General features: G+C 35.9%; 2 protein-coding genes across 6 annotated transcripts in view; one reads left to right on the forward strand and one right to left on the reverse strand.

Annotated features, from left to right (window-relative positions):
• The window catches only part of LOC100377113 (EF-hand calcium-binding domain-containing protein 4B-like), a 57,749-nt gene extending 54,891 nt beyond the window's left edge, over positions 1 to 2,858 (forward strand). For all 5 annotated transcript variants that reach the window (XM_085501248.1, XM_078007525.2, XM_085501247.1 and 2 more), the window contains one exon: positions 58 to 2,858. In XM_085501248.1, coding sequence (XP_085357374.1) covers positions 58 to 228 — 171 coding nt within the window. In that variant the 3' untranslated portion in view covers positions 229 to 2,858. The remainder of the gene's footprint in view (positions 1 to 57) is intronic.
• On the reverse strand, positions 2,848 to 21,182 carry LOC100376961 (2-amino-3-ketobutyrate coenzyme A ligase, mitochondrial-like). Its single transcript, XM_085501250.1, has 10 exons — positions 21,158 to 21,182; positions 19,628 to 19,872; positions 18,741 to 18,830; positions 10,634 to 10,853; positions 9,447 to 9,540; positions 8,129 to 8,298; positions 7,833 to 7,942; positions 6,825 to 6,926; positions 5,116 to 5,239; positions 2,848 to 3,215 (listed from the first exon to the last, which is right to left on the reverse strand). Exons 1-10 carry the CDS (start codon positions 21,174 to 21,176, stop codon positions 3,109 to 3,111), a joined length of 1,281 nt encoding a protein of 426 aa, XP_085357376.1. The 5' UTR covers positions 21,177 to 21,182; the 3' UTR covers positions 2,848 to 3,108.
• Positions 21,183 to 21,416: the final 234 nt, after the last annotated feature.

Here is a 21,416-nt window from a genome sequence, read left to right on the forward strand (position 1 = left end):
ATAGCATAATAAATTTAAGATGGCATCATATTAATTGTTTTTTCCCCCCACTTAAAGGAATATGAAACGTTATTCTATGAGGCCAGTGCAAAATCTAGCTATAATGTAGATGAAAGTATTCAAGCATTATCAAGAAAACTACAAGAGAAAGAAGATAGAGAACTGCAAAAGGTCCTTCAGTTGGGACAATCAGAAGACAAGAAGAAAGGTTGTTGTAATCTAGATTAATAGACTCGCGAAAACAATGCTGTCATATTATGGTGTAAAATCATAAGTAAAACATTGAATTTTTTCCTCTTGATAAATGTATCTAATTGCCAGCCACTGACATATCATTCAGAATTGATACGACATGAAAACTATAATCTTATTTACCGTTTAAAGTCTCTCCCCCTAAGTTGGGTCACAACTAGAAATTCAAAATATTCAGAAATCATTTATAGTTGAACAAATAACAAAATAACCTGCATATGCCTCTTCTGGACTACAAAACACAGCTGCATTGATTGTGTGACATCTACCTAGTTACAATTTTGTTATATCTGCAATAAGCATTTTATTTTTACAGTTGTTTGGGAAAAAAAGATCCTTGTCAGTGGTAATGTACAAGTCACCAATTTTCATTTGATGGTTCAGGTGTAACATTCCAAGTACTGTAAAATGCTTTATTTCAGCTGCAATCAAATTTCGCTGAAAACAAATTTTGTGTGTTTTGTATGAAATTTATTTTCAATGAATTTTGCCGAGTATAGGAAAAAAGGTATATTCGCTGGCTTTTATTTTCACTTAATCATTCCTTCAGCGAAAATAAAGTATTTTACAGTAACAAGTTTTCTTCAAATTTAAAATTATGAGTAGATAATAAATATCCAGAGTCATCATTATTTCATTGTATCAAAAATACAAAAATCTAGTTTATTTTATTTGTGAAGTAATTTCCAGCCCAGATATATACTATTTTAAAACTATTGCATGGCTAATACTCTTATTTGCAGAAAAATGTGTATTATGCCCGTATTTTTTGTTAGAATACCTTTGAATGAGATTGTGTATCACTTGGGAAAAAGTTAGCAACCAGGTTTACCATCAATCTTCTCCTGGTCACTATCTTAGTTTTTATCACATAATTTCCATTTTATTATATTATATTCAATTAAATTAAATTATAGGTATCTTGCAGGTAAAGGTACCATACTTGTGTGTTTTGTTGTTTAATATATAAAATATGAATTATTGGTTGTCAATATTTACATATTGATTTTACTGTACATATCATTAATTAGTGTAGTTTTATTGTCGATTTTCAAGCGTTGTTTAGTGCAATAAGCATGGAGTGTACATACTCTATTTAGTACTTCTCTTGGTTTACTACATTGACAATACAATCATTCAGAATTCCAAATCTATGGAAAACTCAATCAGATACAGAGAAGTCACATTCACTGAAACTCAATCAGAAATAGGAACTTAATGCTCTTTATGTGTTCCGATCCTGTGTTTGTTTTATTACAAGTACATTTCCAATAAAAGCACACATAAACCAGAAATTGCTTTTATTGAATACTGGATCTAGAAAATGTTTTTATTTGATTGTAGAATCATCCGTCATTTACATAAGCACTTGTAATGGAGCAAATATAGCGTATCAGATATGTATCAGTATAAATAGAATACAGCCAAGAAATGTGCTGCTTGATTGCTGATAGCTTACTGTAAAACCATTTATTTTCACTGGATTTAATTTCACTATTTGAGCAATTTCACTGAGTTTAAGTTCACGAAATTGGCAGGGAAACAATGAGTTTTATTGTTATTTCACATGTTCATGTGGATTTAATTCAGTGGATTTTACTTATCAATGAAAATAGCAAAATTAAAACCCAGTGAATAATTAACGCATTTACAGTATACACTAGTATGTAGGATACCGTAAAAGTAAGAAAGTTTTTCGTTTTTTTTTTATACAGAACTTTACTTTCAATTTAATTTTGTACAGGTTCTGCCTGTAGCAATGCTTTACCAGGTCTAGATGCGATTATTATTTTTTGCATATTTTAGTGTTCATAATATTATAAAAAATTGGATTTCTAATCGTCCAGGGTTATTGAGTGTTTTGCTAATTTTTGCCAATTTTTTTTTTTAACTTTACACAATCTATATCAAACAAATATTGTACATTTAGTAATTAGATTTATTTCTATTAGTGTTTGCACCATTCACTGACCTTAGAGTAAATCCAACACACTAGCTAGATTTTTTTAGCCAGAAATAAGTGATTTTATACAAGCCTACATTGCATAAAGCCTGATTGGCATTTTACTAGGCTTGAATATATATACACATTTCTGTCTTCCGAATATATATGCATATCACCATATGTGCCTTATTAACATACTTATAGTGCCTTAAAAAACTATGTAAATACCATCATTATATGTATCTTTATATATTTACCTTCAGTCAAGAAACTCAAGTCACACGACCAATAATATTTATTCTATATCCAGTGACAATAGTGCCTTATTTGTACAGGTTAAATTTTGTTTTTTTATTTGAAAATACAGATTGCATGTAATATGGAACATTCCATTTTACTGTGGGTTATGTTGGGTATTTATTTTTTTGTACATTCCAGAGGAAAACTCATTTTATCACTGGTTTTGTGGTTATTTTGTGCCTTATACCTGGTTTTGTTCATAGATCTTTAGATTATGGAACTCAAACATATGTATTGTATGTCCTATACTGTATTTCGGATGTCATTTCTTTGTCCATAGCTGCCTTAACAACTTAATGTAAATTCATGATGTAAACCACGGTTATGGCTTTAACAGAATAAAGGTCACATTTTCATTTCATTCTCGGTTGCTTGTTTTATTATCATACAATGTGATACAGATTTGAAGAAGTCATACATTTGAGAGACTTACATTCATTGTTTTAGGTATTATTTCAAAGTATCGTCAGAGCTGTACACATGCATTCTGTATGTCTTGTCACATGGCGTATACGGTACTATCAATTCAAATATATATATTGTTAATCTTACATGTCAATAGGTGCAGGTTCTTCCAAATGGGAAGATACTGTCAGTTTCAAACTTTATTACTAGATTACTCCAAGCTGTTTTCCAACAAGTGTAAATGCTTCCACAGCTTGGTCAATCTCTGCATCTGAATGAGCTGCAGAAATCTGTACTCTAATTCGTGCTTTGCCTGAAATAATAAAATAAAAGAGTTAGCTGCTAATATTTTAACACATTTTCCACTGATTATGGCAGGTGTGTGAAAGCTTTCAGCAGGCAATGATCTTAATCTCCCCTAACGATTGTACTTAATTGTTAGGGGGGTGCTACTGTTGTTTAATATACGATGAAATATACAAGTGGGACATCATGGAAATAAGTTATATAAATAACTATTCTTACAAGTCATTGAAAATGACACAATCCCCGTTAAATTTTTGAAAGTAGTCTTTGTGCTCGTCATATTAAAGTGGAGGGGTTCTCGCGAACGTGTTCTTGAAACTTAAGTCCCAAGTGGTATATACAACAGATTGTTTATTTACATCAAAGTCGAACACGTGTTGCGCGACGACCCTTCTGGTTTAAGATACATGTATAGCAGAGAAAAACATAAATCACAAGCGAAAGCATGTCCAAGTTATCACATTTTAAACAAACAAGATGGCCGCCAGTTGGCCATATTTGATCAAATTGCAAATTTAATTGACATGTATTCATTTATGACATACTAAATATCAATGAAAATGATACATGGTGACAGAGATATAGTAATATGGCCCAAAATTAAAACGGCCATTATTCAGCCATCTTTGATCTGATTATGAAACAAAGTAACATGTATGATGTATGTGCCAAATACGAATGAAAATGGTACATAAATCATGGAAATATAGCAGTAAGGCCAAAAAGTCAGATGACCATCCTTGATCCGATTTTGAAACAAATTGTCATGGACATGTATCCTAACATGTATAATCTATGTACCAAGTTTGAATGAAAACTGACAAAGCATGTACAAAATACAACATTTTCAAAAAAACAAGATGGCTGCCAGTCAGCCATTTTGAATCGAATCGCTGTCCCACATAAAGTACTAGGCACATGCAAAGAATGAACGAAATCTGTCCAAAGGATTCTGAAATACGACTCCGGACGGACGTACGGACGAACGGAGATCGAATTATAAGTCCCCGTTTTCGGACTTCTTTCGAACGGGGACTAAAAACTAATTGGTTTAACACTGAGCATTGTAGGAAACATCCATTTTTTCTGTTGAAGTATTTCTTCATATTTGAAGATACATGTAAGAATAATTCATAAAACAAATATGATTTTCCAGAAAAATGAATGGCCATAGTGGTCGAACATTTTTAGATCAAGATGTACAAGATACCAAAGGGGGGGGGGGGGTATTAGTAATAGTAAAATGTATTTGTCCTGATTCAATAACATGGCAAGATAATACTTAGCAATGCATCTGCTTACTTTTGAAAACAACAGGTATAAGATTCTATCAATGGTGAGGAATGTATGCTAAGTCAGCTTCATGTACATGTATTATATGTGTTGGTCTTTTGACCATCTTCGCAAGCCAAGGTCTAAGTTTATTCGGCCAAGCCTCTAAACGAACCTTGACAGAACGACCATCAAATATGCATATTCTAACAGCGCCTCCAGTAGTCAGTTGCGGCTAATCATTGTCCAATCCCTCTTTGGCGTTTCATTTTAAACAAAATGGCAGCGCCCATGAATCGTGAAGTTTTCGGTGTTGGTGTCCTTAAGCCTCATCAGGTACAGGCACTCGACGCAGTTTTGTGTGGGAAGGATGTCTTCATAGCAACAAAAACAGGAAGTGCAATTTTATTGTATAAGTTGGTACGTCCAAGCTGATTGGGTGCCTTGTTTCGAGGCGCGCCCAATCAGATCTCACTGCTAGCACAATTAGCCTATGCGATCCTGCACGGTATCGTGTAGAGGTCGAAGACACGGGACCGTGCAATTCGACCGATGTCTTTTGACATGACATCTCATTAATGGAATAAGTGTAATAGATAAAAATGTAGGATATTCATTTAATATTAGCAGCTCACCTTTGGGAACCACAGGAAAGCTGAATCCAATCACATATATATCATGTTTCAACATTTCATCAGCAAATTTGGTAGCCAAGGCTGCATCTCCCAACATGATTGGACAGATTGGATGTCCTTCTCCCTGCAAACCAATCAGAGATACAATAAACACCCCATTGAGGACATTCATGCAGTTTACACGCCATGCCATACAAGTAGAGTAATGCAGTTTATCCAACTAACGTCAATTGAGGGTGTCTAGATTTAAATAAGAATTTATTGCTTTTTGAACTTCAGGATATTTCATTTCATAATGTCCAAAAAAAAATGCACAAGAAGCTTACCGTACTTCCCATAGTATAAGCCCACCCCTCAGTTTTTGGACATTTAACGAGTTGAGGGCATCCCCGAGTATAGGCAGAGGGTGTTTTTTCCGGGTGAGACGACATTTATTAAAATATGCATGTAAAAAGTGTATTTCATTGCATAAAAATCATGATTGGTTCTGTAATTTGGTTCCAGTTTTTAAAAGAAAACTCAAATTAATTCTGTTTTTACTCAGGATGAACACCGATGTTGCAATACTGAAAAAATCCATATTTCTATCGAGTAGTAGTTTTCCAAACGACAAAAACGTGATCGTCAAGTCGTGAAACCTGGTTGAAACCTGGTCACTGATCATTGTTTTCATTTTCTGAATAATCTTGCCTGTTGAGATTATCGTGAACGGGTGTGAACGAGCAAACTATTCTTTGACTTGACTTGTTGGCGGCCGTGAAAGGTGTGAATACTTCCCTCACCCTCAATTTACCTTTCCAAAATTGCGAATCAACAACTTTTATGGAAAAACGTCACCGTTTTTTGTCAAAATCAGTGTTAACAGATTGCATTTTAACATCGCGGTAATTCACTTCCGCATTGAAAAAAATACTTCGTCAATAATCGGGAAACTTCAACTGTATGACACAGCATGGTGGAAATAGCTTTGTATCAAGAGTTTGTGTACGATCTTGCCTTCGACCGTTTTCTACAGACCCTACCCATTTTTGTACCGTTAATTCAGACGGTATGTAAATCGTATTATAATAACATGTTTGTATTTTTATGAACATGTTTGTTTCTTCATTGTAAAAAATGACGACACGTTTTGCCTTTTTCCTCAAAAAGACGTAATATTCTTCCGTGACCGGCGCTGTGAAGGGAAAATGTAATTTGGATAATGTTTCGAGGTTGGGAAGATGGTTACAGTTTTAAACGCACCAAAAATTTATTTTTTCTGAGGTGGTTCTCGAGTATAAGCCCACCCCTTATTTTTCCCGATTTTACATGTTCATGCCCTGGGCTTATACTCGGGGAAGAACGGTAACTTGCTGTAGCAGATCAGATCATAACTTGGATGTTCAGTGCATTACACATAATACTCAAAATAGATCCTAGATCCAAATGACCGCAGAGAACTCTTTGAAAGCAAGAGAAGCACAATCCTGTTTTTTCCCTCAAGTAGTGTTCCATTATCCCTCGTAATTGTTCAACTGATCTATGTTATCATGGGTATTAGGAACAGTACATGTGATGACATATATTTCAGGGGTAAAAACAAGACTTGTGAATCTCTCAGTTCCAACAAAATCTCGCTCAGTGACATATTCATCCAATTATGTATTCTATCACCATATGCTATACACTGTTTCGTTAATAAATGTCACAAATATATTTTAATTACATACCCACAGTGTAAATCCAGCAGCTGTCATTTTCTCTCGAAATCGTTTTGTCTTGGATGCTACTTTTTCAACCAATGAACTATCATTCATGAGTAAATCAAAAACCTGGCAATGGGAAGAAAATTATTCTGTTGATATGCAATGTAATCACTTAGTACCTTCACACGCCTTCACAAACTATACACTTACCTAGCACTAGAAGACACATGACCAGTCAACACAAGACACATGACCAGTCAACACAAGACACTTGACCAGTCAACACAAGACACATGACCAGTCACTGCAAGACACATGACCAGTCACTGCAAGACACATGACCAGTCACTGCAAGACACATGATCAGTCACTGCAAGACACATGACCAGTCACTGCAAGACACATGACCAGTCACAACAAGACACATGGCCAGTCACTGCAAGACACATGACCAGTCACTACAAGACACATGGCCAGTCACTGCAAGACACATGACCAGTCACAATAAAAGACACATGACCAGTCACAATATAAGACTCATGACCAGTCACTACAAGACACATGACCAGTCACTACAAGACACATGACCAGTCACTACAAGACACATGACCAGTCACTGCAAGACACATGACCAGTCACTACTAGACACATGACCAGTCAATGCAAGACACATGACTAGTCAATGCAAGACACATGACCAGTCAATGCAAGACACATGACCAGTCACTACAAGACACATGGCCAGTCAATGCAAGACACATGACCAGTCACAATAAAAGACACATGACCAGTCACAATATAAGGCACATGACCAGTCACAATATAAGACTCATGACCAGTCACTACAAGACACATGACCAGTCACTACAAGACACATGACCAGTCACTGCAAGACACATGACCAGTCACTACTAGACACATGACCAGTCAATGCAAGACACATGACCAGTCAATGCAAGACACATGACCAGTCACTGCAAGACACATGACCAGTCACTGCAAGACACATGACCAGTCACTATAAATGCTTACCTTAGATGCACCTGCTACAACTGGTGGTGGAACAGAATTAGAAAAGAGATAAGGCCGTGATTTTTGTCTCAAGAGATCAATAAGAGACTGAGGACCACATGTATAACCACCTGCAAATAAAAACACAATTATTGTACACCTGACTAGCCAGTATGATATTTGAAAAAAAAAACACCACGCAAAATCAAAGGAAATATAATGTCCATGACAACAGGCACACAAAACTATTCATTTTTATGTTGTTGACATAAAACAAAAGTTTCCAGTAATTTTGACACACCATAAAGAAATTATACCTGCTGCTCCACCTAATGCTTTGCCAAGTGTTGAATTAATTATCTGTGGTCTTCCAAATACATTCAGAAATTCATCAGTTCCCCTTCCAGTGTTACCAAGGAAACCTGTTGCATGACACTCATCAACAAAAACCAAAGCACCGTACTTATCTCCTAAATCACATATTTCCCTGAAAAGTTGAAAGGTTTAGAAACAATTATTCACTACACAATTTTCTACTTTTGTAGTTACAATATTTCTACTTCATTATAAGTACAAATGTCATTATCCCTGATAATTTGTGTCAATTCAGTCCAATTATTATATTTTATTTCATCAAATGACTATGCTGCATATCATTCACAATTGTGAAATATTACTATCTGATATGGTACATCATTTGACGAGTCAACAGTACACAGAAAACAAATCAAGAACATTTTTTTATCAAACGATACGGTATTCAGGGAATATCATTAATTATTGCGTACAGATGAAACTAACTCATAATTATACAAGCCAGAATGCTAATTAGCAATCTGCTAAAAAAAAATTTTTTTGTTTTTGGGTGTTGCCATGGTACATGTAAGTCAGACAAGTTGGTTGGCTGAAAGTGCTTCTGGTTATAGATGATTGGTACAGCTGCATTAATTGTTATGTTTGTATACTGTTACAGTATTATCATTGAGCTACTCTTGTGGTCTGAACAGACTAACACGGAAAACATGAGGTTTCTGTTTACAACAGTACTCGTGAATGCATCACACAATGTGTGATTGGTGTGCCAATTTTCGTTGGCGAAACTCAAAATTGCAGCATTGTCTAGTCTGCAGTTCTTAATTGGAGAGAGACTTCTACAGAGGTTCACTAACACCACTGATTTAACCACTGAAGTCAAATGTAAATAACAATTTAGGCTAGCGCTAGCACGGGTCAATCCAGTAAAAACTACATTTTGTATGGTATCAATACAAAATTAGAACAAAATACATCCAAGATTCTTACTCCAAAATTTGTATGAAGAGATATATTTGGGACGAAAGAATACAAAAACCATACAAAAGTGATTATAAGGGCAATACTAGCGGAGCGGATCGCCAACAAAAGTGATTATAAGGGCAATACTAGCGGAGCGGATCACAAGAACCTAGAGATGGGACTGCTAAGTGCTAATTTTTGTGAACAATCTCAATATACAATGAAGATTTATTTAAGTTTGCCAAAGCAGGACACGTTTAAGGAACTGTTTAGTCAACAGTTTCACAGCCAAGAGTCTAAGCTATGCACCACTTAATCTACATGTGCAATTACAACATAAGAGCAGTGTAATAAACTAACTTTAATGGGGCATAGTTGCCATCCATACTAAAAGCACCATCAGTAGCAATCAGTTTCATTCTAGCATTAGAAGCAGCCAGCTTTTTTTCAAGATCTATGAGAAATCAAATGTTTAATTGGTTATCTTACATACGTTTGGTAGAAATCCAGGCTGTGAAATATTAGTACTCTTTGGCTATTGTAAAATACTTTATTTTTTGCTGGAATTAATTTTCGTTGAAAAGACCTTTTGGGTGCTTTGTATGGAATTTATTTTCACTGATTTTTAATAAGTTGAATGTGAAATATAGGAAAAAAGGTATATTCACTGGATTTTATTTTCATTGCATCATTCCATCAGCGAAAAAATAATTCCAAGCAAAAATAAAGTATTTTACAGTACTTATATGCCTTGGGGTGGTTAAAGCGCGGGGGCTGTCGCACAGGGCATGTTCGAATTTCATGTAAATAAACAATGTATTTTACATGCGTTGTATACGTCGCTATGAGTCCCATATCGACAGGATGCTGCACGATGCCTGCCGCCCGTTAAAAGATAGGGTGGGTAGGGGTACGTAAGACAAACAAAAAGTGCTTAGGACTTGAGAGGGTGGGGTAGAGAGACGACATGATGGGGAAAAAATGGGGTGAACAGGGATAGCACAGTTTGGTTGGGACATATATGACAGGATGGGTGGGGTTGACACATCAGGGTGAGGAAAGAAGAGGTAGGGGATATAATAAGGTGGGATAGGAAAAACATTGAGGTGAACAACACAGTAAGACACAAGATTCAACAGGAAAGGGTCATAGGATATGAACACAACGATGTGATTGAGCACTACAGGACAGAGACAAGACAAAATAATGGCATGACAGAACGGGTGGGTATAAGTAGGCTGAACAACAGGGGCACAACAGTTTGTTCACTGTATATATTTTATCATCCATTCCAATGGATGTTAAGTGATTGAATAAATAAATAAATAAATAAATAAATAAATAAATAAATAAATAACAGTGGCATGGGATAGGAACAAGACAGGATGGAAAAGAAAATATATATGAATGGTATAGTGGGAAATGTAAGGATGGGTATGGTGTGAACAATACAGTGCAGGGAGGGATGGAAGCAAGAAACTGGTGGGATGGGGAAAAACAAGTCAACTGTAGTAATTGTAAAGAGGGATTTGTGCAAGAAATGTTACCTGCCATGTCTCTATGTTTATATCTGTCCTTCTGTGCTTTACATAATCTTACACCATCGATGATAGAAGCATGGTTGAGTTCATCAGAAAATACTGCATCTTCTGGTGTTAGTAATGCTTCAAATATTCCAGCATTAGCATCAAAGCAGCTAGCATATAGAATTGCGTCATCACGATTATGGAACTTGGCAATCTTGCTTTCAAGCTCTTTGTGAATATCCTGTTTAGAAATAAAGTATATGTTTCAAAGTGGTTATCTAAAACCATTGGAAATGAGAAAACTGTGCAGTATACATTACAATTCATACTTACCTGAGTACCACATAAAAATCTATTTGAAGTTAGACAATCCCATATTCCATGTATGCATGGGGTCTAATGTCTAATGTCAAATGTCAATTATTGCACTCTGCGATAGGATCGCAGTGTCACTCTACGAAGAGCACGATTCCTATTGGTTGCTTGGTTCAACAGCGCGAATCACAATGGTCGATGTTCACCACATGCCTTATAAAAAATTTTGTTTTCAATGGTAAAAATGGTACGGTAAAAAAAGTGTGTAAACACTATGTACCGACGACATGCGGCACTGATCGGCAAGCACATGGAAGACAAATTGTGGGAACAAACAAATAACACCACTGGTTAGAAAAAATAAATAGTGTAACATGCACGTTGGTTTTGACTGCCTATTTACGGTGTATCGTTATCGCCATCTTGGAGTTGTAAGGCTTCGTCTGACGACTATGCTCATTAGCATAGGCGGCAGCTTCAAAGCGAGTGGAACGCAAGTACTTTTCACGCGTTCTGCAACGAATTTTGCACGTCTGCTTTGACATTGTTGAGTGCATCAAGGAAAATAATGCATGCAGTGAAAAAAAAATCATTCACGATGTGCCAATTTTTTGCCATGACAGCAGTTGTTTGCAATCGTCTGTCTTCGTTTAGATCATAAACGGATTCAAAACTTGTGGTCTACAATCGAAATAGTAAACAGTTGTGAAAAGTAAACAAAAATGGCGTTGGTTTGTGGTATGAATGTAATTATTTTTGTATCATAATTTTCGAAGTCAGTATTACTGAAAATTATGGTTTATTTTTTTAAATGAACGCCATATTGATCTTAATGTAGCGGGAAGGGAAATTTTCTTTTTTCTCTTGATTTCTCAATAATTGATAAAACGGTTACTTTGTACCTTGATTCTTCATCCCAGCTTTTCGAAATTTCGGAAAGACCAGTGCTCAAACGCTAACACTACTACCGTTTCGTTAATATTTGCATAATGTTTATAATACATGTGTATGTACATGTATATGTATACTACCGGTTGACGATTCTGATAGAACGGGTGACAAGCTTCCTGTTGCAAACAATGCATATTTATCTAAATTCCATTGTTAGCATTATTATCTATCAAGACTTCGTTTGAGAAATCGTTTTATTTTCTATGTCTATATTCTATTTTAATAATACCATCTTACTAACACAATGACGATGAAAAGAAAGAAAGCAAAGACGCCAATGACAGACGAGGGACTAAATATTCGCATCAACGCAAAAGAATTTCAACTACTTAACCGATGACGACACAGATACGTGAGACCATTGAGAGCCGGTGATCAGACGAGGAAGTGAGTACGGGAAATCTGTTGCTCGTCAACATCGGCCAAATAAACAAAGCCATCATTTCCGTTTATGCAGAGAGCGTGCACCCATCTAATTTTCCGTTGGCACTGCCGTTTTAGTTTTCTATCTTTAGCAGTAGTTGCAATCCATTCACACAGCTTTACGTTTTTTCTCTCCTAATATTCTTAATAAAACGATATTGATTGCCTAGAAACAGTTTGACCCGCTACATGCTTTATTTGGGAATTCAAAGCGATGAATATAGTCATAACAAATTATACTTGCTAATGACAAAAAAAAAACACGTAACATCGTGTGAAACGTACTTTACGCTCTACTCGCTTTAAAGCTGCCGCCTATGCTAATGAGCATAGTTGCGGACGATGCCTTACAACATTAAGATGGCGTTAATGTTACCAGTTCCCTGATGTTACACCGTAATAATGTAGCCAACACCAACGTGCATGTGTTTTGTAACCCCTTTCATCCCCTCCAGGGGATGTTTTATAAGTTAATAAATCAATGTTAAATACTTGCTGATTACCGAACCGTGCGGCATATCGTCGATAAATACTTGTTTACCGTAGTTCGCGAACAGTCCGCGAAATAACCATTTAAAACTGAACATTTTTATAAGGCATGCTGTGTACCCTTACATCGATCGACCATTGAGATTCGCGCTTTTCGACCAACCAACCAATGGGAATCGTGCTCTTCGTAGAGTGACACTGCGATCCTGTCTCAGAGTGCAATAATCGACATTCGGCGAGTCGCACAATCGCGTCGCAGAGTTAGTTTTTAGACCCCCATACATACCTCCATATTCATATAAAAATTCACATAAGAATCTAACTCAAATCAGACCAGCGTGGCATACTCACCTAAATACCACATACATTGTATGAATCTAACTGCACTCAAATAATACCATACTCACCACATATGAATCTAACTGAACTCAGACCGGCACCATACTCACCTGAGTACCACATATGAATCTAACTGAACTCAGACCAGCACCATACTTATTGAGTACCACATATGAATCTAACTGAACGCAAACCATCTCATACTCACCTGAGTACCAAATATAAATTTAACTGAACTTAAACTATACCATACTCACCTCAGTACCACATATGAATCTAACTGAACACAAACCATCTCATACTCACCTGTGTACCACATATAAATTTAAATGAACTTAAACCACACCATACTTACCTCAGTACCACATATGAATCTAACTGAACGCAAACCATCTCATACTCACATGTGTACCACATATAAATTTAACTGAACTTAAAACATACCATACTTACCTGAGTACCACATATAAATCTAACTGAACTTAAACCATACCATACTTACCTGAGTATCACATATAAATTTAACTGAACTTAAAACATACCATACTTACCTGAGTACCACATATAAATTTAACTGAACTTAAACCATACCATACTTACCTGAGTATCACATATAAATTTAACTGAACTTAAACCATACCATACTTACCTGAGTATCACATATAAATTTAACTGAACTTAAACCATACCATACTTACCTGAGTATCACATATAAATTTAACTGAACTTAAACCATACCATACTTACCTGAGTACCACATATAAATCTAACTGAACTCAGACCAGCACCATACTTACCTGAGTACCACATATAAATCTAACTGAACTTAAACCATACCATACTTACCTGAGTATCACATATAAATTTAACTGAACTTAAAACATACCATACTTACCCGAGTACCACATATAAATTTAACTGAACTTAAACCATACCATACTTACCTGAGTATCACATATAAATTCAACTGAACTTAAACCATACCATACTTACCTGAGTATCACATATAAATTTAACTGAACTTAAACCATACCATACTTACCTGAGTATCACATATAAATTTAACTGAACTTAAACCATACCATACTTACCTGAGTACCACATATAAATCTAACTGAACTCAGACCAGCACCATACTCACCTGAGTACCACATATGAATCTAACTGAACTTAAACCATAATCACCTGAGTACCACATACATTGTATGAATCTAACTGAACTTAAACCATCTCATACTTACCTGAGTACCACATATAAATCTAACTGAACTCAAACCATCTCATACTTACCTGAGTACCACATATAAATCTAACTGAACTTAAACCACATCATACTCACCTGAGTACCACATATGAATTTAACTGAACTCAAACCATCTCATACTCACCTGAGTACCACATATGAATCTAACTGAACTTAAACCATACTATACTTACCTGAGTACCACATATAAATCTAACTGAATTTAAATCATACCGTACTTACCTGAGTACCACATATAAATCTATCTGAACTTAAACCATACCATACTCACCTGAGTACCACTTATAAATCTAAATGAACTCAAACCATCTCACACTCACCTGAGTACCACATATGAATCTAACTGAACTCAGATCAGCACAATATTCACCTGAGTACCACATATGAATCTAACTGAACTCAAACCATCTCATACTCACCTGAGTACCACTTATGAATCTAACTGAACTCAAACCATCTCATACTCACCTGAGAACCACATATGAATTTAACTGAACTCAAACCATCTCATACTCACCTGAGTACCACATATGAATCTAACTGAACTCAAACCATCTCATACTCACCTGAGAACCACATATGAATTTAACTGAACTCAAACCATCTCATACTCACCTGAGTACCACATATAAATCTAACTGAAGTTAAACCACACAATACTCACCTGAGTACCACATATGAATCTAACTGAAGTTAAACCACACCATACTCACTTGAGTACCACTTATGAATCTAACTGAACTCAAACCATTTCATACTCACCTGAGAACCACATATGAATTTAACTGAACTCAAACCATCTCATACTCATCTGAGTACCACATATAAATCTAATTGAACTCAAACCATCTCATACTAGCCTGAGTATCACATATAAATTTAACTGAACTTAAACCATACCATACTTACCTGAGTATCACATATAAATTTAACTGAACTTAAACCATACCATACTTACCTGAGTATCACATATAAATTTAACTGAACTTAAACCATACCATACTTACCTGAGTACCACATATAAATCTATCTGAACTCAGACCAGCACCATACTTACCTGAGTACCACATATAAATCTAACTGAACTTAAACCATACCATACTTACCTGAGTATCACATATAAATTTAACTGAACTTAAAACATACCATACTTACCCGAGTACCACATATAAATTTAACTGAACTTAAACCATACCATACTTACCTGAGTATCACATATAAATTCAACTGAACTTAAACCATACCATACTTACCTGAGTATCACATATAAATTTAACTGAACTTAAACCATACCATACTTACCTGAGTATCACATATAAATTTAACTGAACTTAAACCATACCATACTTACCTGAGTACCACATATAAATCTAACTGAACTCAGACCAGCACCATACTCACCTGAGTACCACATATGAATCTAACTGAACTTAAACCATAATCACCTGAGTACCACATACATTGTATGAATCTAACTGAACTTAAACCATCTCATACTTACCTGAGTACCACATATAAATCTAACTGAACTCAAACCATCTCATACTTACCTGAGTACCACATATAAATCTAACTGAACTTAAACCACATCATACTCACCTGAGTACCACATATGAATTTAACTGAACTCAAACCATCTCATACTCACCTGAGTACCACATATGAATCTAACTGAACTTAAACCATACTATACTTACCTGAGTACCACATATAAATCTAACTGAATTTAAATCATACCGTACTTACCTGAGTACCACATATAAATCTATCTGAACTTAAACCATATCATACTCACCTGAGTACCACTTATAAATCTAAATGAACTCAAACCATCTCACACTCACCTGAGTACCACATATGAATCTAACTGAACTCAGATCAGCACAATATTCACCTGAGTACCACATATGAATCTAACTGAACTCAAACCATCTCATACTCACCTGAGTACCACTTATGAATCTAACTGAACTCAAACCATCTCATACTCACCTGAGAACCACATATGAATTTAACTGAACTCAAACCATCTCATACTCACCTGAGTACCACATATGAATCTAACTGAACTCAAACCATCTCATACTCACCTGAGAACCACATATGAATTTAACTGAACTCAAACCATCTCATACTCACCTGAGTACCACATATGAATCTAACTGAAGTTAAACCACACAATACTCACCTGAGTACCACATATGAATATAACTGAACTTACACCACACCATACTCACCTGAGTACCACTTCTAAATCTAACTGAACTCAAACCATCTCATACTCACCTGAGTACCACATATGAATCTAACTGAACTCAGACCATCTCATATTTACCTGAGTACCACATATGAATCTAACTGAACTCAGACTTTCTCACACTCACCTGAGTGCCACATATAAATCTAACTGAACTTAAACCACAACATACTCACCTGAGTACCACCATATGAATCTAACTGAACTCAGACCAGCACCATACTCACCCGAGTACCACTTATGAATCTAACTGAACTCAAACCATCTCATACTCACCTGAGAACCGCATATGAATTTAACTGAACTCAAACCATCTCATACTCACCTGAGTACCACATATGAATCTAACTGAACTCAAACCATCTCATACTCACCTGAGAACCACATATGAATTTAACTGAACTCAAACCATTTCACTCACCTGAGTACCACATATGAATCTAACTGAAGTTAAACCACACTATACTCACCTGAGTACCACTTATGAATCTAACTGAACTCAAACCATTTCTTACTCACCTGAGAACCACATATGAATTTAACTGAACTCAAACCATCTCATACTCATCTGAGTACCACATATAAATCTAATTGAACTCAAACCATCTCATACTAGCCTGAGTACCACATATGAATATAACTGAACTTACACCACACCATACTCACCTGAGTACCACTTCTAAATCTAACTGAACTCAAACCATCTCATACTCACCTGAGTACCACATATGAATCTAACTGAACTCAGACCATCTCATATTTACCTGAGTACCACATATGAATCTAACTGAACTCAGACTTTCTCACACTCACCTGAGTGCCACATATAAATCTAACTGAACTTAAACCACAACATACTCACCTGAGTACCACCATATGAATCTAACTGAACTCAGACCAGCACCATACTCACCCGAGTATCACTTATGAATCTAACTGAACTCAAACCATCTCATACTCACCTGAGAACCGCATATTAATTTAACTGAACTCAAACCATCTCATACTCACCTGAGTACCACATATGAATCTAACTGAACTCAAACCATCTCATACTCACCTGAGAACCACATATGAATTTAACTGAACTCAAACCATTTCACTCACCTGAGTACCACATATGAATCTAACTGAAGTTAAACCACACTATACTCACCTGAGTACCACTTATGAATCTAACTGAACTCAAACCATTTCTTACTCACCTGAGAACCACATATGAATTTAACTGAATACAAACCATCTCATACTCATCTGAGTACCACATATAAATCTAATTGAACTCAAACCATCTCATACTAGCCTGAGTACCACATATGAATCTAACTGAACTTACACCACACCATACTCACCTGAGTACCACTTATAAATCTAACTGAACTCAAACCATCTCATACTTACTTGAGTACCACATATGAATCTAACTGAACTCAGACCATCTCATACTTACCTGAGTACCACATATGAATCTAACTGAACTCAAACCATTTCATACTCACCTGAGTACCACCATATGAATCTAACTGAACTCAGACCAGCACCATACTCACCCAAGTACCACATATGAATCTAACTGAACTCAAACCATCTCATACTCACCTGCATACGACATATGAATTTAACTGAACTTAAACCACAAAATTCTCACCTGAGTACCACCATATGAATCTAACTGAACTCAAACCATCTCATACTCACCTGAGTATCACTTATGAATCTAACTGAACTCAAACCATCTCAAACTCACCTGAGTATCACATATGAATCTAACTGAACTCAAACCATCTCATACTCACCTGAGTACCACTTATGAATCTAACTGAACTCAAACCATCTCATACTCACCTGAGAACCACATATGAATTTAACTGAACTCAAACCATCTCATACTCACCTGAGTACCACATATGAATCTAACTGAACTCAAACCATCTCATACTCACCTGAGAACCACATATGAATTTAACTGAACTCAAACCATCTCATACTCACCTGAGTACCACATATGAATCTAACTGAAGTTAAACCACACAATACTCACCTGAGTACCACATATGAATCTAACTGAAGTTAAACCACACCATACTCACCTGAGTACCACATATGAATCTAACTGAACTCAGACCAGCACCATATTTGTCTAATGCTTTCTTGGAAGCTTCTATAACTTCAGGATGGCTCTGAAATTTTGATAGTATTCTATTATATTTCTCATCCATGATGTTCTCACTTACAGTGGCCCATAATCATACGGCATATACCGGTACACATATCAGGTGTGGCATATAAAACAGAATTGGTTTATCTCCTCTGATCATTGACAAATTCACACACAATATGTTTAATGTACACACAGACAATACATTAACCATAATGTAGTGGAGGTGAGAGTAAAAAATCCTTAAAGGACGCACCAACTTTGCAGTATAACATCACATGAAGGAAGTCTTCCCTATTTATTATTGAAAAATGAAATGTTATCTCATTTATACATCCTTCACTAAGACAAAGTGAAGAATGTTGATGCATTGAATCCAGGGTCCATAACATCAAGAGCCAAATGATTTCCAAGACTTTTCCAGACCTTTTCCCTAACTTTCTTGCATTTTTTCAAGACATTTTGACCCTTAATTCAGACCAACATGGAAGAAGGGCAGGCGCGGGTATTGCAATAATCACTCAGGCTGCCAACACTTGTCGGAACTGGGGTAGAAACACTTTATAAAAAAAAGATTCTATGCAGAGAAAACTAGCCTTTCTAAAATTACCGGTAATAACTATGAAGAAATTTAAAGACTTTTCAAAAGATTTTTTTATTTTTCCTGTAATTTAAAGACAACTCAAAGACTTTCCAGATCTCAAAAAATCTAAAGGCTTTCAAAGCATTTTCCCAACACTACAAACCCTGGAACCTGATCTGTGCATTATATTTCATACAAAAACTGCACCACTGGTTAATAATCATTGTTATACTTACAGACAATCCTAAATAATTGTTAGCACAGAAATTGAGAATTTTCTTCTTAGAACCAAGCACTTGTATGGCAGCTGCCTGTTTTGTTGTGATAACCCGCTCTGCTTTCCATGTGCCAGCAGCTTTTATGGATGATAAGGTTTCACCAAGAATTTCATTCATGATGTCAACAGCAGGTTTTGCTGCATAACATTGAATCAATCCTACTCTACATGGATCGCTTACAATCCTGCATCTCAGCAGATTTCCTTCAAAAAACACAAAAAAGTTTAGTATATGCTGAATGTATTTGCAATAACACCAAAACAAGATACATCTGCAATGTTTAACATTTATGAAGGCAGAAGGATTGTCCCCACTATAATACACACATTGAGTCCAAATAGATAATAACAATTTATGCATACTAAAAATGAAAAGGTTCATGGGAAGGCACTTATTTATAAACAACACACTATGTTTGTCTTTGGCATGACAATTCACTGACTCTAAATAATGCTTTCGAATATATACATTTCTTTTGATTTAATAGACAAAACATTTTCCAAAACAACAAACTATATTCCTCATTCTACTAACATTCCACATTTCTAATCTGGCTATATCAGAAAATAAAGTTATCAGAAATAAAGTTAATGAATGGACTTAAGTATAAATCAGTATGCAAAATTGTGAACTATGTGCAATAAAATGGTAGTTATAGTTAGTTAGTTAGTTAGGATATTTTATTTGGAACATAACAACAACAATGCTTGAGTAAAGTTCAATATAAAAAAAAAACACAAAATAACACAACAAATCTAAAATAATTTTAAAATCAACTATGGCTTATTCATTAAATTGTAATAGTCCAGCATAGAGGGACTGTGCCACGGTATACCAAAACATAGACGTCACCGACAGCGACTACAAGTAGACATTGTCCAATCAATTTGCTAGAACCAGACACACCCCCACCTGTTAGCAGACTGCTCGGGTAACAAATGTAAACATTTCACCACAGATAAACAATAATTTGTCCGGATACATTATTTTGAGTACATTGTAGTCCAAGCACGGTCCCCCTATCATAGAGTACAAGTTGGTATAATGGGAGAGCGTATCGCATATGATTAGTCTATGATGAGTTCGATATGATGTCTGACTGTGTCAGGGGGCATCACATTAATTACCCACAACGACGACAACTTTTTGCATTCCGCTATTCTCGCTTAACAGCTTCTGGGTAACAGTTTATACTGTGAATCGTTTAATTTTCACAGCTAGAAATGTTTGAGATTTCATGCAGGATTTTGTGAATTCGTGAGAACAAAATTTCGCAGAAGTTATTAAACTGACGCTGTACGTGTCACTAGACGTACACTACGACAATTTTCAGTGCTACAATATTTCGCAATTTTCACGGACTCGCGAAATTAAAGCGGTTTACAGCAGTTGTCAACATTCTATTCAGTGTCGAGGCACAGTCCCGTAAATCTCGTGCCATAGAAAGTATTATTAGGATCGCCATGCCGGCGCTAAATATCTACTTACTGCTAAGTGATATCGCCATCTTGGAACATTAAATCCAGGTACGGCCTGTGAGGGCACTGCACCACAGCAATAGGGACAGGCAGTTTGGGAGGTCAAAGAGAATAACGCACACATACATATAGATGTCTTGGATCCATATAGGGGGTAGTTTATTACTAAAGCACTATGAACTAAGAAACCAGTGTTTTCACAAGGAATATGCAAATTTATGCAAATGCTATGTAAATGTGAACATGCTGACTTTGAAAACACTTGTAAC

Source organism: Saccoglossus kowalevskii, chromosome 7 (assembly GCF_978046115.1).
Source record: "Saccoglossus kowalevskii chromosome 7, keSacKowa6.1, whole genome shotgun sequence".
Lineage (NCBI taxonomy): Eukaryota > Metazoa > Hemichordata > Enteropneusta > Harrimaniidae > Saccoglossus > Saccoglossus kowalevskii.